This window comes from Grammomys surdaster, unplaced genomic scaffold (assembly GCF_004785775.1).
Source record: "Grammomys surdaster isolate TR1022 unplaced genomic scaffold, NIH_TR_1.0 126546, whole genome shotgun sequence".
In the NCBI taxonomy this organism is placed as follows: Eukaryota; Metazoa; Chordata; class Mammalia; order Rodentia; family Muridae; genus Grammomys; species Grammomys surdaster.
In genome coordinates, this window is record NW_021621338.1 from 3866386 (window position 1) to 3881205 (window position 14820).

General features: G+C 52.0%; 3 protein-coding genes across 6 annotated transcripts; 2 read left to right on the top strand and 1 right to left on the bottom strand.

The window, feature by feature from the left end:
• Nucleotides 1-4311: 4311 nt before the first annotated feature.
• On the top strand, nucleotides 4312-6832 carry Gpbar1 (G protein-coupled bile acid receptor 1). Its single transcript, XM_028760575.1, has 2 exons — nucleotides 4312-4501; nucleotides 5741-6832. Exon 2 carries the CDS (start codon nucleotides 5783-5785, stop codon nucleotides 6767-6769), a length of 987 nt encoding a protein of 328 aa, XP_028616408.1. The 5' UTR covers nucleotides 4312-4501; nucleotides 5741-5782; the 3' UTR covers nucleotides 6770-6832.
• Nucleotides 6833-7019: 187 nt separating this feature from the next.
• On the bottom strand, nucleotides 7020-12812 carry Aamp (angio associated migratory cell protein). Of its 2 annotated transcripts, none has more exons than XM_028760573.1 (11): nucleotides 11685-12812; nucleotides 11068-11223; nucleotides 10280-10399; nucleotides 9605-9744; nucleotides 9212-9356; nucleotides 8922-9005; nucleotides 8714-8829; nucleotides 8519-8622; nucleotides 8280-8370; nucleotides 7965-8119; nucleotides 7020-7489 (listed from the first exon to the last, which is right to left on the bottom strand). In XM_028760573.1, the coding sequence occupies exons 1-11, from the start codon at nucleotides 11803-11805 to the stop codon at nucleotides 7414-7416; spliced, it is 1308 nt and encodes a 435-aa protein (XP_028616406.1). In that variant the 5' UTR covers nucleotides 11806-12812; the 3' UTR covers nucleotides 7020-7413. The 2 variants fall into 2 exon arrangements, with proteins under 2 accessions (XP_028616406.1, XP_028616405.1); XM_028760572.1 differs by having other exon boundaries at nucleotides 11068-11226; nucleotides 11685-11916.
• LOC114614962 (probable hydrolase PNKD) lies at nucleotides 12222-14707 on the top strand. 3 transcript variants are annotated; one of them, XM_028760577.1, is made up of 3 exons: nucleotides 12222-12319; nucleotides 13050-13218; nucleotides 14331-14707. In XM_028760577.1, exons 1-3 carry the CDS (start codon nucleotides 12253-12255, stop codon nucleotides 14521-14523), a joined length of 429 nt encoding a protein of 142 aa, XP_028616410.1. In that variant the 5' UTR covers nucleotides 12222-12252; the 3' UTR covers nucleotides 14524-14707. The 3 variants fall into 3 exon arrangements, with proteins under 3 accessions (XP_028616410.1, XP_028616411.1, XP_028616412.1); XM_028760578.1 differs by lacking the exon at nucleotides 14331-14707 and adding an exon at nucleotides 13294-14324 and having other exon boundaries at nucleotides 12243-12319; XM_028760579.1 differs by lacking the exon at nucleotides 14331-14707 and adding an exon at nucleotides 13300-14324 and having other exon boundaries at nucleotides 12243-12319.
• The last annotated feature ends 113 nt before the right edge of the window (nucleotides 14708-14820 follow it).

Consider the following 14820-nt stretch of genomic DNA (forward strand, 5'->3'; position numbering starts at 1 on the left):
GCTTTGTTTGTTTTGAGATGATTTTTACCACCCACCAGCCGTTGGTATCCTTCCTTTCCCGTCTGAACCCTGTTTCTTCCCACTTAGTCTCCAGTCTCCTAGTCTTAGACTGTTAGACGAAAGGATACCATGGCCTCCAGCAACCATTAGCAATCCTTAGGGAAGGGTGGGATTTCATGTGCACCTCCTCCCTCTAACATAAATGTTGGAAGATCCCATCTGCGTACCCGTAGCTGCTGTGTGGTTGTGGTTCTAACAGCAGCATCATGCCTTGATGGCAGTGTTTCCTGATGCTCTTCCCTATCTTCCAGGTCTTGAATTCTTTTTTACTTCTAATGAAGAGAGGGAGAGAGACTTTGATCAGGACAACTCTTTTTTTTTTTTTAAGTTTTTATTGATTCTTTGATTCACACTATACACCAATCCCACTCATCTTTCCATCCCTTCATAACTGCCCTTGCAACCGTCCCCCAAAAGAAAAAAAAGAAATCTCATCATGGAAACCATAGTATGCCACAGTATGCTACAGTATATCATCCTGTTTATATATCTTTACTTGCCAATGTTCATAGCAATGCGTCATTGGTCTGTCTGGTTCAAGGCCTCTGGCTTCTGCCACACCATCCATACTGGACCCTCACCAGGATTCCTCACCATTGTCCTGTTGTTTCCCTGTGTCCTGGAGATCCTGCAGCTCTGGATCTGCAGGAGCAGCCCTCTCACAGGCTCAGCAGTTCCTACATGAGATAAGTGTTGGGGTGGACAAGTGCACACAGTTTTTAAGAACAATGGTCTCCAGTCCTCGGGAGGTAGTAGCAGGTGGACTTCTGTGATTTCAAAACAAGCCTGTTTGATACAATGAATTCCAGGCGAGCCAAGGCTGCATAATGTAACCATGTCTCAAAAAAACAGAACCCAAAAAAACCAACTAGGCGGTGGTAATGAATCCCAGCACTTGGGGGTGAGGTTGGGGATAAACAGGCTGCTCTGTTGAATTCAAGGCCAACCTGGTCTACAGAATTCTAGGACAGCCAGTTACGTAGACAAACACTGCCTCAAAAACAAAAGGCTCCAATAGGGTCTTACCATCTAGTTCAGGTAGGCAAGCAACAGCAATAACCTATACCTTTTTGGGAGTGGGGATGGGGGTGGAGGGTGTCTCTTGAGACAGGTTTCTAAAGAAGTACCACAGAAATAAAATCAGGTTGATTAGAAATCACAGAACGTATCACATTAAATATTCTTAGAATAGTAAATAAACCCTGTCTCAATTCCACAATGTGTTGTCAACATCAAAAACTCATGCTGACAGGAAGAGGAGGAGACATTTTCTTCAATGATTTAGCGGCTGGTAAGGTATTTATGCTCCTGTAAACACCTCTAGTGAAACTCATTGAATCCTTTAAAAAAAAAAAAAAAAAAAAAAAAACGACAGCAGGGGACAAGAGGGTACCCAGTAAGCATGCTGGTAGGGTGATATGATGGGACATCACAATAGCTGATACATACTAAATGGGGAGTAACACATGGTGAGTTGGGCGTAGTGGTTCACACTTATTCCTGGCACTTCCAAGGGCAAGGCAGTTTGCTTTGAGTTCCTGGCCCACGAATGAGACCTTGCTTCAGAACAATGGGAAAAAAAGCAGATAAATACATGTTATACAGCATACACATCTCTAATACATACAGACACAGATCTGCATACATAGAGAATATTTATTTGGGTGGGTTTCCCCCCACGCCCAGTGCTAGGGATGAATCCCAGAGCTTCATGTATGCTGCGCAATCACCAGCCACCACTGAGCTACACTCTGGTTCTAGAATTTAGCTATATAAGCTTACTTCTCTTCTTTACAATGTTTTTAAAATTATATGTGTGTGTATGTGCATGAGTGCAGGTGCCCTTGAAGGTTGTACTCTTACCTAAGATGGTTGTATTGCCTCTGTTGGAGAGAGAAAAGGAATCTCTAAATCTGAGTGGAACATGTTTAACAGCACTTGAGAGGCTGAGGCAGGAGAATCAGGAGTACAAGGTTAGCGTGGGCTACATACCAAGACCCTGTCTCATTGGTGTGGGGCGTACTAAGTAGTAGCTGGGAAAGCAATTCAGAGCATAGGAAGTTTCATCTGCTTCCCTGGTTCAGAGTAACTGCTTTCAGACCTCATAAAGCACACCCACCCAGTCCCAGGAAAATAATACATGAAACTGAACCAAGGCGGTCTAGGAGACTTCTGGGACAGTCTGGATTGTCCAGTCCAGCACATGCTCTCCACCAGGAAAACATCAGGTCAGGGCCACAGGCAGCAGATGGAATGTCTGAAAATTTGCACCAGAGGGCAAAAGAAACTGTCATGGCCCAGGGCTTAACAGCTACAGAAAGGAAGCAAATACGCTGGTAATGGAGAAACTGAACTGAGCACAGGACAGGACCCAGACTCTCCAGCTCCCACTGCCTGAGCTGTCCCCCTCACACGCCATACCACACACAGTGTTTAGACAGAACAGAGAAGAAACAGACATCCTGAATCTCTGGGGAAGGAGGCTGGGGACAGAAGACAGGCTTGTTTATTCCTGGCAGCCCCTATATCCAAGAGGGTCTTGCACCATTTTAGACTAGCCCTAGGCTGAACTCTCCCAGAGCCTGACTCATGCCCCACTGCCACTGCGTGGGACTGAGACGCTGCGGCATCCTGGGGGATGGATTTAAGACCGGTCTGCTTATTCTCCCAGCAGAAGCCCCACCTCTCCAGGACCCTGGAATGTGTGCTGTAGGGCAAACGATGCCAGAGTCCTCAAACCTCCAACCGCTCTCCCCAAGGGTAGAGAAGTCTTCTTCCTCTATGAGGAGGTTGGTCTTAACTTAGTTCCAGCTTACTCGATACAGCCCCAGCCTGGTTCAGTCCTTAGGAAGTTTGGCTGGGCTCCCCTCCCTTTGCCCTAAAGATAAAGAGTGGAAATAGGACGCAGAACTCTCGGCTTCTGCACTGCGAACATGTCCTCCTCTCTACCTCGTTTTCTCAGTTTTCCTCTAAAGCAAACATGACGTCCCTTGGATGTCCTAGGCTCCCCATCTGCCTTTCAAGGCAGAGTACTTGTCTGAAGGGGACAGGTGCTGAGAAGAACAGAAAGCCTAATGATGTCCGCATTAACAGTAATCAAGTACTCAGGAGTATGGGCTGATACGGTTCATGTTACCTACTCTACTGGAAGGAGACTCTTTGGTTGCTTTGAAACAAGGTCTGACTATGCGTCTGAAACTGGCTGCAACTTACTGCAACCTACACATCTCAGCACCCAAGGGCTAGGACCACAAACACAGGTTAGGTAAGTACGATCTTGAGCTCTGTTCTGCAGATAAAGAAACTGAGAGAATTTAAACAGTTTGCCTACATCACATAGCTAAAGCAGTGGCACCACCACCAGCCCTTTCATGCGCACTGCCGGGTATGCCCCTGAGTCCCATGGAGGTGGGAGAGCCAGCCATTTGTTGAGTTGACCTCTGCTCAGTACTGTCAAACATTGTGGTATCCACAGGTCCCTATGCTGACACTCCCCACCACAACTCCAGCAGGTGACTTTTCCTTTTGAGGAGGAGTGACAGTATTGAAACAGTCTTACCATATCCCGTCCCAAAACTTGACTCAGAAACCGTTCAGGACTGGGGATGGAGTTCAGTTGATTGCTAACCTAAGTGAATCCATGAGTTCTCTAACCTGCCTGTAATATGGTGGAGTGTAGGAGAACCATCAGATTCTGTGACATAAAGCTATAACTTGGGAGGTAGAGGAAAAAGGATCAGAAATTCAAGGTGACAGTCCACTACACAGGAGTTTGAGGCCAGCCCAGGCAATATGAGACCCTGTCTCACAAGAAAAGTGCAGGATGACTTCAGACTCAGGAAGACAAGACTAGATTAGTGAAGATTCTCTGACCCCAGCCACACCTCCATCTTACATACACACCATCCTCTGGTGTTATCAGCAGAAGTATCTAGCTGGTTGTGGGCTGCTGACTGACATGTTCAGGGCTTAAGATAGCTAAAAAAATGGCTCTGTTAGCAGGAGGGGAGGAGTGTTGTGTACCAAACATTCATTAGATGGAATGGTTTTCCCATGTGAGCCTGGCATTGTGAGCAAGAGGGTTCTCAGAGGTAAGGAAACACCACCCAGGTTTCATGATGTGGCCGACTGCTAGGGAAGGGTTCACTTACACAGGAGGGGGAGCCCTCTCAGTAAAAGCAGTCAGGATGTGCCACGTCCCACCCCAGAGGCGGAGCCAAGACTGAGGTCTTCCAGCCTGGACTCTTCCATCCCTTCAGGAGCCCAGGCCAGGACAGAGCCTGAGCAGGCAGGCCTGGTTCCTGCTGTCCCCAGCATCGAAGCACCATGCACTCATTGACCAGGACACCAGGCATGGCCCGAAGACCTGCACGAGTGGCCGCTGTGACTCTTTGATCCTCGGAGGAAGAGCTAGCAAGCACCACCTGTTCCTAACAGCCATGTGAGTAGCTACACAGCAACCCTTCCAGGTCTGATCCTGAAGAGGTCACTGCACTGGCTCAAGCCATTCAGGAGCTATGGTCCACACCCCACCAGGACATTACCCCTAGATATTGATCTCTACCTTTCTTGCTATTCTGAGGGAGGCTGATGAGGGTCCGAAGGGTGGATCTCTAGCTCAAGGCAGGTCTCGGTAGTTTAATAAAAGCAGACGGTTTAGGGAGGAAGGGAAACAAACTAGGAGATGGAGAAGGAAAGCTAGGCCTGAGTGGCAGGCTGTGGGGGAGCCTGGAGAACTAGGCCAGTGGAGGGGAGAGCATCAGGAGTGCAGCTTGGGAGCACTTGGGAAGAAGAGCATCTTACAGCCTAAGGTAACCACACAGCTGATGCTGGTCCTAGGCCAGAGACCAGAGGAGCAGAAGGCAGAACCCTTCCGTATTGACTTTGATCCTAGCAACAGCAGATGCTCCAGTTGACAGGATCCAGGATCCCTCCCACTGGCCCTCCAGTGTGGCCTGGGGCCGAGACCAAGCAGCCAAGTAAAAGCAAGCAAGCTCCAGTCGATCTCAAGGCTTTTCCTTGTCCCCTGGTTTCAGCTTATGTTTAGAGGTGAGGGGGTTCTTTGTTTTTAGCACCCCCAATTCCTTACCAAGCATCTCCCCACCCTTCCCTCCAGTTCCCAGGAAGGGCCTGTTGCTAGTGTGGAGCAGATGAGTCAAGTTTATGGGCTGGAAGTCCTACCCAGAGGCTGTTCACTGATCTGTAACAGGCTCCACGTGTAGACAGGGTGGGGGTGCAGGAACAGAGCACTCTGTGACTTCCCAGACCTGGCCTTTGGGAGCCTCTCACCCAGTGACTGGCCAGCTACTGTCCTCTCTTGCCACCCTGATGTGGGTAGGGAAAGGTTGACAAATGCTTTGGGTAGGTTGCCTTCCAGTCTAGACAGACAAACATAGCTGCCCAGGGGCTGGCTGAGACCGGAGGTAAAGCTACCTGTTGGGAACTGTGGTTATTGTCTGAAGGGTAGCTTCTTCTAAGATACACCAGAATTGATTTTCTAAGAGAAATCAAAAGCATGATTTCCCTATGTAATTTTTTTTTTTAAGTTGGAAACTGAGAAAATGTGTCAGAAAGTAAGGTACGGCTCACAGTCTGCGCCCAAAGCCTCAGTGATAATGTGCTGTCCCCACGAGGGCAGCAGCTGCAGGACCAACCTAACTCTGGCCACTCCTCCATCCAGGCATGCTGGTTGCAGCTCCGGACCCTCCATGTGCCGAGACCCATGATGACACACAACACTGAGCTGTCGGCCATTCCCATGGGGGTTCTGGGACTTTCTCTGGTCCTGGCAAGCCTCATCGTCATTGCCAACCTGCTCCTGGCCCTAGGCATCGCCCTGGACCGCCACCTGCGCAGCCCACCTGCTGGCTGCTTCTTTCTAAGCCTACTACTAGCTGGGCTGCTCACAGGGCTGGCACTGCCCGTGCTGCCTGGGCTATGGAACAGGAGACATCGGGGCTACTGGTCCTGCCTCCTTCTCCACTTGGCCCCCAACTTTTGTTTCCTCTCCCTACTTGCCAATCTGCTGCTGGTGCATGGAGAGCGCTATGTGGCAGTGTTGCAGCCACTCCGGCCCCGTGGGAGTGTGCGGCTAGCCCTGCTCCTCACCTGGGTCAGCTCCCTGTTCTTTGCCAGCCTGCCTGCTCTGGGCTGGAACCATTGGAGCCCTGATGCCAACTGCAGCTCCCAAGCTGTCTTCCCAGCCCCCTACCTCTACCTCGAAGTATATGGGCTCCTGTTGCCTGCTGTGGGGGCCACTGCCCTGCTCTCTGTCCGCGTGTTGGCCATTGCCCACCGCCAGCTGCGTGAGATCCGCCGACTGGAACGGGCAGTGTGCCGTGATACACCCTCAACCCTGGCTAGGACTCTCACCTGGAGGCAGGCTAGGGCACAGGCAGGAGCCACACTGCTCTTTTTGCTGTGTTGGGGGCCCTACGTGGCTACTTTGCTCCTGTCGGTCTTGGCCTATGAGCGTCGCCCACCACTAGGGCCTGGTACTCTGTTATCTCTCATCTCGCTGGGCAGCGCCAGTGCTGCGGCTGTGCCTGTGGCCATGGGTCTGGGTGATCAGCGCTACACAGCCCCCTGGAGGTCAGCTGCCCAAAGGTGGCTACGAGTGCTCCGAGGAAGAGCCAAGAGGGACAATCCAGGTCCCAGCACTGCCTACCACACCAGCAGGCAATGCAGCATTGACCTGGACTTGAATTAGGAAGACAGTAGCTACTGCTACCTCCCAGAACATGTATCTGTCTCAGTGTCCCACTTCTTTGGATTGGAGCCCTTGCTCCATGAGCCCTCACCCAGACCAAATAAATCTCTGGCCACTATGGCATGTTATCTCCTTCTGTATCTCCAGAAGTGGTAGGGGCCATCATACTGCCCTAGAAGGACCCAGAGACAGACTAAGCACCACAGGAAGACTACCTCCTGTGCAGCCATCACAGAATGCACTCAGACACTGCCAATGGGAAGTATATTTTATTTACATTTTTAAAATCTGTAACTAGTCTCTCTTCCTCCTTTCCTTTCCCAGAGACTTGGGAAGGGAAAGAACGGGAACCTCAAAGACCTACCCCCAACATACAAAGACGCACCCCATGGCTCACACCAGCGAATCAAAGTGAAAGAGACATGGCCTCCTACAAGGCCCCAGGGCTGGACAGGGGAGGGTGGGCCTGGCAAGGCGGGTCTCCAGGGAGGAAAAGGACAGGAGTAGGCAGGTCAGCTGAAGGGCTTGGAAAGCAGTCCAATGTTCTCCCCTCCTCTTCCCTCTGCACCCCGCACCTCTGCTGGGGGGCAGGGGTGTCCCTTTATCCCTCTCAACACCAGACACCATGCCAGAGGCTGCAGCCGTTAACGGTCAGGTCTCTGGACACAAAATACTTTTGCTTTGTGGTCTCCTGATGTGGTCACCACCAGGGAAGCATCTCTGTAGAGAGAACACAAGGGTCAAAGGATGAAGGAACCTAAAGCCGAGCGCAAGCCCATTTCCCAGGGGTCCTGAGGCAGCGGCTCCAGCATCACCGCTATTGCTGGCCCCTGCCTGAGTCTGCATCTGGTTCTCAGACTCTTCTCCTAAAGCTAGGGAGCTGATTCAACTATGTCCACGCAAATAAGAGAATCAGTGAAGGAAACCCCTAACATGGGAGGAACACAGACCACATAGGACAGCTTAATTCTCAGCCTCAGTCCCCACAATGGGTAGTTCACTGCCAATTGCTGGGATAGGGCTGGATTCTAGGACTGTGTGTGCCTGCACAGGTGGACGGCCTGGAATACCTTTATCACAGGATGCAGCCGGGTATTGGGTCTCATTTCCCTTAGGAATCCCCTCCCATCCACAAAGGACCTGTGCTACCTCACACTAAACCCACTTTCTCGAGCTGCCAGCCCACAATGCTTACTTGCTGAGGGCAAAGTCCAGGATCTCAGCAGTGTGGCCCCGGTAGTCAGTAAGCAGGCGGCCAGTCCGGGCATCCCAGAGACGAACAACACCATCCAGGCTACAGGTATACACCACAGCAGTGCCAGCCTCCCACAGCAGCTGAACAATGCCCGACTGTCCCGGAATGTGACACAGTAACAGAGGAGGGCACAAATCAGGAGGGAGAAGAGAAGACCCCCATCCCTACCCTCAGAGGGTGGGGCCACAGAGGACAGGCTGCCCTTTAGCCAACACAACAGCCCACTGAGTAGGAGCAAAACACCAGACATCATACCTGGTGCTGACATTGGTGCCGGAGTGTCTGTGTAGACAGGTCATAGATGGCCAAGGTTCCATCTAGATAGCCAACAGCGGCCAGAGGCATGCTGAGAAGCAGGTGACACAAGAAGGCTCTTGAGGCCCTAGATTCACACACCTTCCCTCCTCCCTGGTCCCAATACCTGGATCCCTCCCCAAAGCCACCTCCTCCCTCAGTCTCTTGGGTCTCCAGGCCAAGGCTCTGCTCACACTCACACACTGCAGAAGCCCAAGGACTCCACAGAGTTAGACTCGCTCTCCTCCCCCTCTCCCAGGCTGGGCTGAGAGGCGACTGTCTCGGATCTGAACACACCCACCACCTATAGAAAAGAGAAGAGGCTCACAGACCTGGGTAAAGAGAAAAGGACAGGGGAGGGACAGACGGTTCAGACAGAAGCCTAAGCTACTTACCTTGCCAGTAGTGGCACTGACCAGCTTGGCCTGGCAGTCCACAGAGCCAGTCAGGATTAGGCTGCCATCCTGGTTGGTAGCAACACAGGTCAGAGGGCCCTGATGACCCTCAGTCCCTAGAACAGAGCAGGTGGACAGAGGTTCCGGGACCTGGCTCTCAGGCTCCTCCCTCCCAGACAAGGAAAACACCCCCCACCCTCTCTGATACCTTTCAGTACATGGATGGGGTTTCCTTGCTTGAGGTCCCAGATCCTGATGGTCCCGTCTTCATACCCTACCACAGCTCTCTTCCCTAAGGACCAAGGCACAGACAACCAGAGGACAGAGGGCACTCAAACACACCAAGGAAAGAAGGAGCAGGGAGGATAGAGTAGGGGGTCCCCAAATTCCCCCTGGAGTCACAGGTAAGACCAAGTATAGGGCAGGAGACTGGGATGACTGAAGTACCCCCAAGTCACTGGATCCACCTCTACCCCAGGAAGACGCAATTGCTCTTACCATCAGGGAGGACGCGGCCACAGGTTGCAGGGCAGTTGGGGCCCTGGAAGGTCTTACAGTCACCATTTGGAACCTTCCACATCCAAGTGTTGCCATCGGCTGTGCCCGCCAACAGGACAGGGGCCCGAGGGTGCCACTCCATCCACTGGTCAGAGAGGGAGGATCAGTAAGCAAGGCCTGCTACCCAGCCTACCTGAGTCCATGAACCTTATCAAAGGTGTGACCTTCTAAGTCAGCGAGAACTTTGTAGGCGAACAGATACACTGCTAGAGCTAGGGGTGCCATGGTTCAAGGCAAACTTCTCCAGCAGATCTGGATATGCCTGGCGCTAGCCCTCCCAGAAGCACTCGATCTCAAGTTCCACAGAGTTGATACCCACTCCAAGGATCTCACCTCCAGGTCTCCTGCTTCAAAGGACCAGACTTCTTCCTTGGTGTCTACCTGCCACACTTTCAGAAGACCACTCATGTCCCCTGTGGCCACTAGGGTGGAATCGTGACTGAAACCAGCACATGTCACAGAGTCTTTGTGGCCTGCAGCAGAGAGAAGTAGGCAGAGTTTGAACTCAAATTTGCCTAAGAGATGTAACAAGTTTGAGGCTAGCCTTGGCTACATCCAAGGCCAACCCAACTATATAACCTTAAAAAAGAACAAGTGGCAGAAAAAGAACATTAAAAAATACCTGAATGCTGGGGACCTATGACCCATTCATCTAGTCACCTTTTAAAAGCAATTGAGCAGAAAAAAAAAATGGTAGAAGGACTTCAGCAAACAAGGGGCCAAATTTGCTGCAGCTCCAGGGAGCAGACACTCCAGGTTTCCCAAGAACAGATACTACTGGCCCCACTGGTAAGCAAGCAGAGCCTTTTCTCTGTGCCTCCGCATACCCTACACCAGCACCAACCCTCATCTTAGCCAGCCTCCCTTGGCCTATCAGCATTTCCTGTCCCAATGCCTACCAAACCGTTATTATTATTCTGTCGTGGGTTCCTGGATCCACCACAAGACAGAGGCCAGTAAACAGCCGCTGGGTATTCACAGGGGCCACCTGCCTCCCCAGCCTCTCACCTGCACACTCAAAGAGAAGCTCTCCATCGCTGAGCCTCCAAACAAAGGCTTTGTCGTCTTCACCCCCCGTCACAGCCAAGGTGTTGGTTTTGGGGTCCAGGCTCACACAAAACACAGATGCTGTCCCAAGACATAGTTCAATGAGAAGGGGGTGGAACTGGGCTCTCGCCTAGAGTTCTGCCTTTCAGAAGCTTCAAGAAGCACACTCCCTTTTCCCAAAGCCATAGTTATTCTTTCCTGGGAAGGCTGCATCCAGTTCTTGTTTGCAGCATCAGATTGTTATAAGAAATCCTTCCAAGCCCACAAAGCTCCAAGTCCTCCTCCAGAGCATATCCCCCTGCTGTTCTGTTCCCCTTACCACACTCTGAGGTGCAAGCCAAGAGGTGGCTTCATGTGCACAGGCCATACCAGGCTAGGTATGAAGGAAGTTATGAGACCTTCATGAGGCTGGCATCTGAGGTTATTGGCTATGCTCCTTTTGGAGTGTAAACTGCCTTTAACTTCCTCTTAGGTTACTTCCATTCACTTTCATCCAATATAACTTTTTTTTTAAAGAACACCAAGATTCAGAACACTAACAAAGGTGACAGGCTGCTAAACAGCAGAGGTAGGATTTGAACCCAGGGGTCTCACTTAACCCCAGTGCCCTTTGGCCCCTCCTTTGAATATCCTGCAGGCCAAAGTGGGTGGCTTTTCACATCTGTCTCTCATAATACCTGTCCAGGGCCAACGGGCCATACTCAAGAGCCCATCTGTACTGATCTGAGGTGATCCCTTCAAAGGCCTACCTGAGTGCAATGCAAAGGTGACCTCACTATCATCCGGGCCCTCCATGCTACCGACCACCCCTTCCTGGGGTTCCAGGACCCAGCCCTCGTCATTGCCCTCTTCTTCTTCTTCCTCTTCCTCAAAGTCCACGTCTTCCATCTCCTGGGCCAGATCATCTGCTTTGGGAGAAGCGTTAAAAGATGGAGCTCAAAAGATATAGAAGGAATGGGGTAAGGGCTGAAGAATGAAAAAGGTGACACGAGGGTGGGTCATGTGGTCAAAGGTTAAAGTGTTGTCCCACACGTACCGAGCAGGAAGAGAGCACTTGGGGGGCGGGGAGGGGGAGAGAGGCTAGGTCTGAAGACCTAGTGTTGGCCAGCGACCGTGTGGGAAGAGAGGACAGAGGGCATGATGGGAAGGGGGTGTGTGAGGGGAAGGGCCAGAGGAGGCGTCAAGGAACCCCCACCCAGGCAGGCCTAGAAACTAAATGTGGGGGGGTAGGGAGGGAGGTCCGGGAGAGAAATGTCGGTAGGAACGACCGGTAGGGAAGGGGGGAGGGGGAACTGGGGAGAAGCAGGGGTCAGAGGCCAGGGGTGAGCGCCTCCTGTCCCGTGGCCTCAGGAGCGTCAGTTCTCACCCGGGTCCGGCGGGCCTGGATCCAGCTCTACCACCTCAATGATCTCTTCATCTCCGTGAAAGCTCAGAGTCTCCAGAGGCGGGGTGTCAGCGGCCGCTCCGCTCTCCGATTCGGACTCCATGCGGCGAAAGCTACCGATCCACTTCTCTGGGCCCAAACGCCTCCCAGAGTCTGCTCTGCGCGACGACGCGGAACTCGAGCCCCTCCTCCCGGGAGGAAGTAGGCGTAGGTGACTCCCGGCCGAAAGAGCGACGGCATCCGGGCCAATAGCGACAGTGGTGGACTAACAGAGTCGCCAATCATAAGGCAGAACTAGGATGATCAGGCCGGGGCGTGGCGGGAGAGCACAAGCTCCACCCTACAGGACTCCGCCCCCAGCTGGAGGGAAACAAGCGAGCGTGCGCGCCTCCGGGGTCTCCTGGGAGGAGTAGTTCTCCCGGGCCTGCTACGCGGGCTGTTGGGAAATGTAGTTTCTGCTCTGTAGGCAGGACGGCAGGCGCGGGGGAGGCCCCTTACGCAAACTACAATTCCCGACGGGGAGTGCAGTGAAGGGGGGTGGGACCCGAACATGGCGGCGGTGGTGGCTGCTACGGCGCTGAAGGGCCGGGGGGCGAGAAATGCCCGCGTCCTCCGGGGTAAGGAGAGGGACCCTCGGGAGGGCAGGGTTCTAAAAGATTCCGTTTCCTTCACATCCCACCCAGCGCGACAGCAGGAAGTCAGGATGCCAATTGCTGCCCACACCTCTCTGCTAGATCTTAGAGAGTCTGGGGGTGAAAAATGCTCTAGAGGTCACCCAGTCTAACCCCTGCATTTAGGTTGCGCGGCATGTCTAGGGTCTTATTGCTAGAGAGAGTAACAGAGAAACCGTTAGACTCCCGCGTCCCAGGGGTTTCACACTCACCGCAGTGCAGAGGAAAGAGCCCTAGGCTTCTGGAGGCTTGAGTTCTAGCACTGAGTAATTAGCGGTTTGACCTTGTGTGAAGCAGCTCGTCTCTCCGGGCTTCAGCTTCCTCTTCGACTTGATTGAGTTAGTTATCCTTAAGGATAGCTAAGGTCCTGCAGTTTTAAAACAGTTCCCCGGATTTCCTTCATACGTATGTCTCCGGTGAGTTCCTCTGCAGTCCTTCCCAGCCTGGCTTCTGAATAGAACAGCAGCGAAGCTCACTGCCTTGGCACCAGGGTGAGGAGCCCGCAGTGACGTGGAAGTAGCTTCCAAAGGTGTCACCCGATGGCGATTTTCCCATTTCTCTTTAGATTCTTCACAGCCCTTGTTACTCCAAACTGCAGTCGCTCCCCTTCCTCAAATCTCAACCACTATTCCCCTTCCTCATCTCCCGTACTGACATGCCGTTCTTTGATTCACAGGGATTCTCTCTGGAGCCACGGCTAACAAGGCTTCCCAGAACAGGACCAGAGCACTGCAGAGCCACGGCTCACCAGAATGCAAGGAGGAGCCTGAGCCCCTCTCCCCTGAGCTAGAATACATTCCCAGAAAGAGGGGCAAGAACCCCATGAAAGCTGTGGGACTAGCCTGGTGAGTTGTAACTTCCCCTTTGCCTGCCAGTGGGGAGTGCACTGAAAGGTGTTGGGACCTAGAAACTTCTCCAAGTTGCAGGTGGAAAGCTGAATCCAAGGGAAGGAAATTGCTGGAGTCAAGGGATGGAATCTCAGAAGAGTGGGGTGAGGTGAGAGTGGAACGATATGTAAAACTGGGGGACAGTGGCTTTTCTGTGCAGCAAATTGAGCTGATCTGATTAGAGTCACTGGATTCATCCTTCTTTCCTTTGGGAGCAGGGGTAACATTCCAGTCCCAGTAATTAATTAAAATAGTTTCAGCTTGTGTTGTATAGAAGCTAGATGTGTTTCTGTGAGTTCTGTGGTTCTGATTCTGGCTTTAATACATATTACTGATTATCAGTCACTAAGGTAAAAGGGAGGGAAATTAATTTTTTTCCAGCAAATGTCTGAGGTATGACAGTACTTTGCCATATAATGTTTTAAGCTTTCTGAGGTAAACACTGCACTTCCATCTCGCCAAGGAGGGAACAGAGGCCCCCAGCTGCGACTGTCACCAGCTCTAGTGGCTTCCTGTTCTTTGGCCCTTACCAAGGCCCTATTTTAGAAGCAGTTGCTCAGATGGAGAGTTGGTCGATGTCCCTTAGTGGTTGCGCACATGCTTAATGTCTTGAAGCCCTAAGTTCAATTTGCAACACCATAAAGAAAAATAGAGGGGTCGGGCAAGGGACATGAGACAGTGTATGTAGAGAGGTCTTTTGCTAACTCAGAGCAATCCTGGGCTGCTTAGGCTATCACACAGAAGCATTCACAGAAGTGAAGAGGCTCATGAATACCAGCCATAAGAGGAGAAATGAAGAGGTAGGTAGACCACACTGGGCTTTTAGTGCCATACCTAGGAGTTTGGAGTTGGCCAGGATGTAATAGAGAATTACTATGGTGGTCTAAAGCAGGCAGCAGCAGGAGGCTCTGGTTTGTTGGGTCCCTCCAGCACTCAGCACAAAGGACAGGTAAACAGAAGATGTCTCACCACAGCATTTGTACAAGTGGCAAAGCTGGACTGATTCTTCTAGCTCCTCTGGCTCAGTCCCAGTCCCTGCCCAAACCCGGTGCACATCTCCCCATCCCTAGGGCCATCGGCTTCCCCTGTGGTATCCTCTTCTTCGTCCTCACCAAGCAGGAAGTGGACAAGGACCGCTTGAAGCAGATGAAGGCTCGTCAGAACATGCGGGTGTCTAACACGGGCGAGTATGAGAGCCAGAGGTTCAGGGCTTTGCCCCAACAAGTCCAGTCCCCTGAAGCTGGGTCTGGGGTACAGACCTGAGTGAGGATTACTACAACCTTGTGCTACACTATTGACTGACAGCCTGTGTGGCCAATTGTGTCCATTGCTCCTGAGGCCCACCAGAGGGCGCATGATGCCCAGACAGCTGCCAGCACCCACCTCTTCCACTCGGTGGAAGGAGCCAAATGCAAATAAAGTTATTAAGGACTGTCGTGGAAAGGAAGTAAGGCTGCTTTTCTAAGCTCGAGGGGAGGGTCAGAGTGGGACTAGTTGTTCATCCCTGTTCCCTCACAGACCTGTGTTTCCAGATGGGTGAAATAACCACAGCAAGCCTAA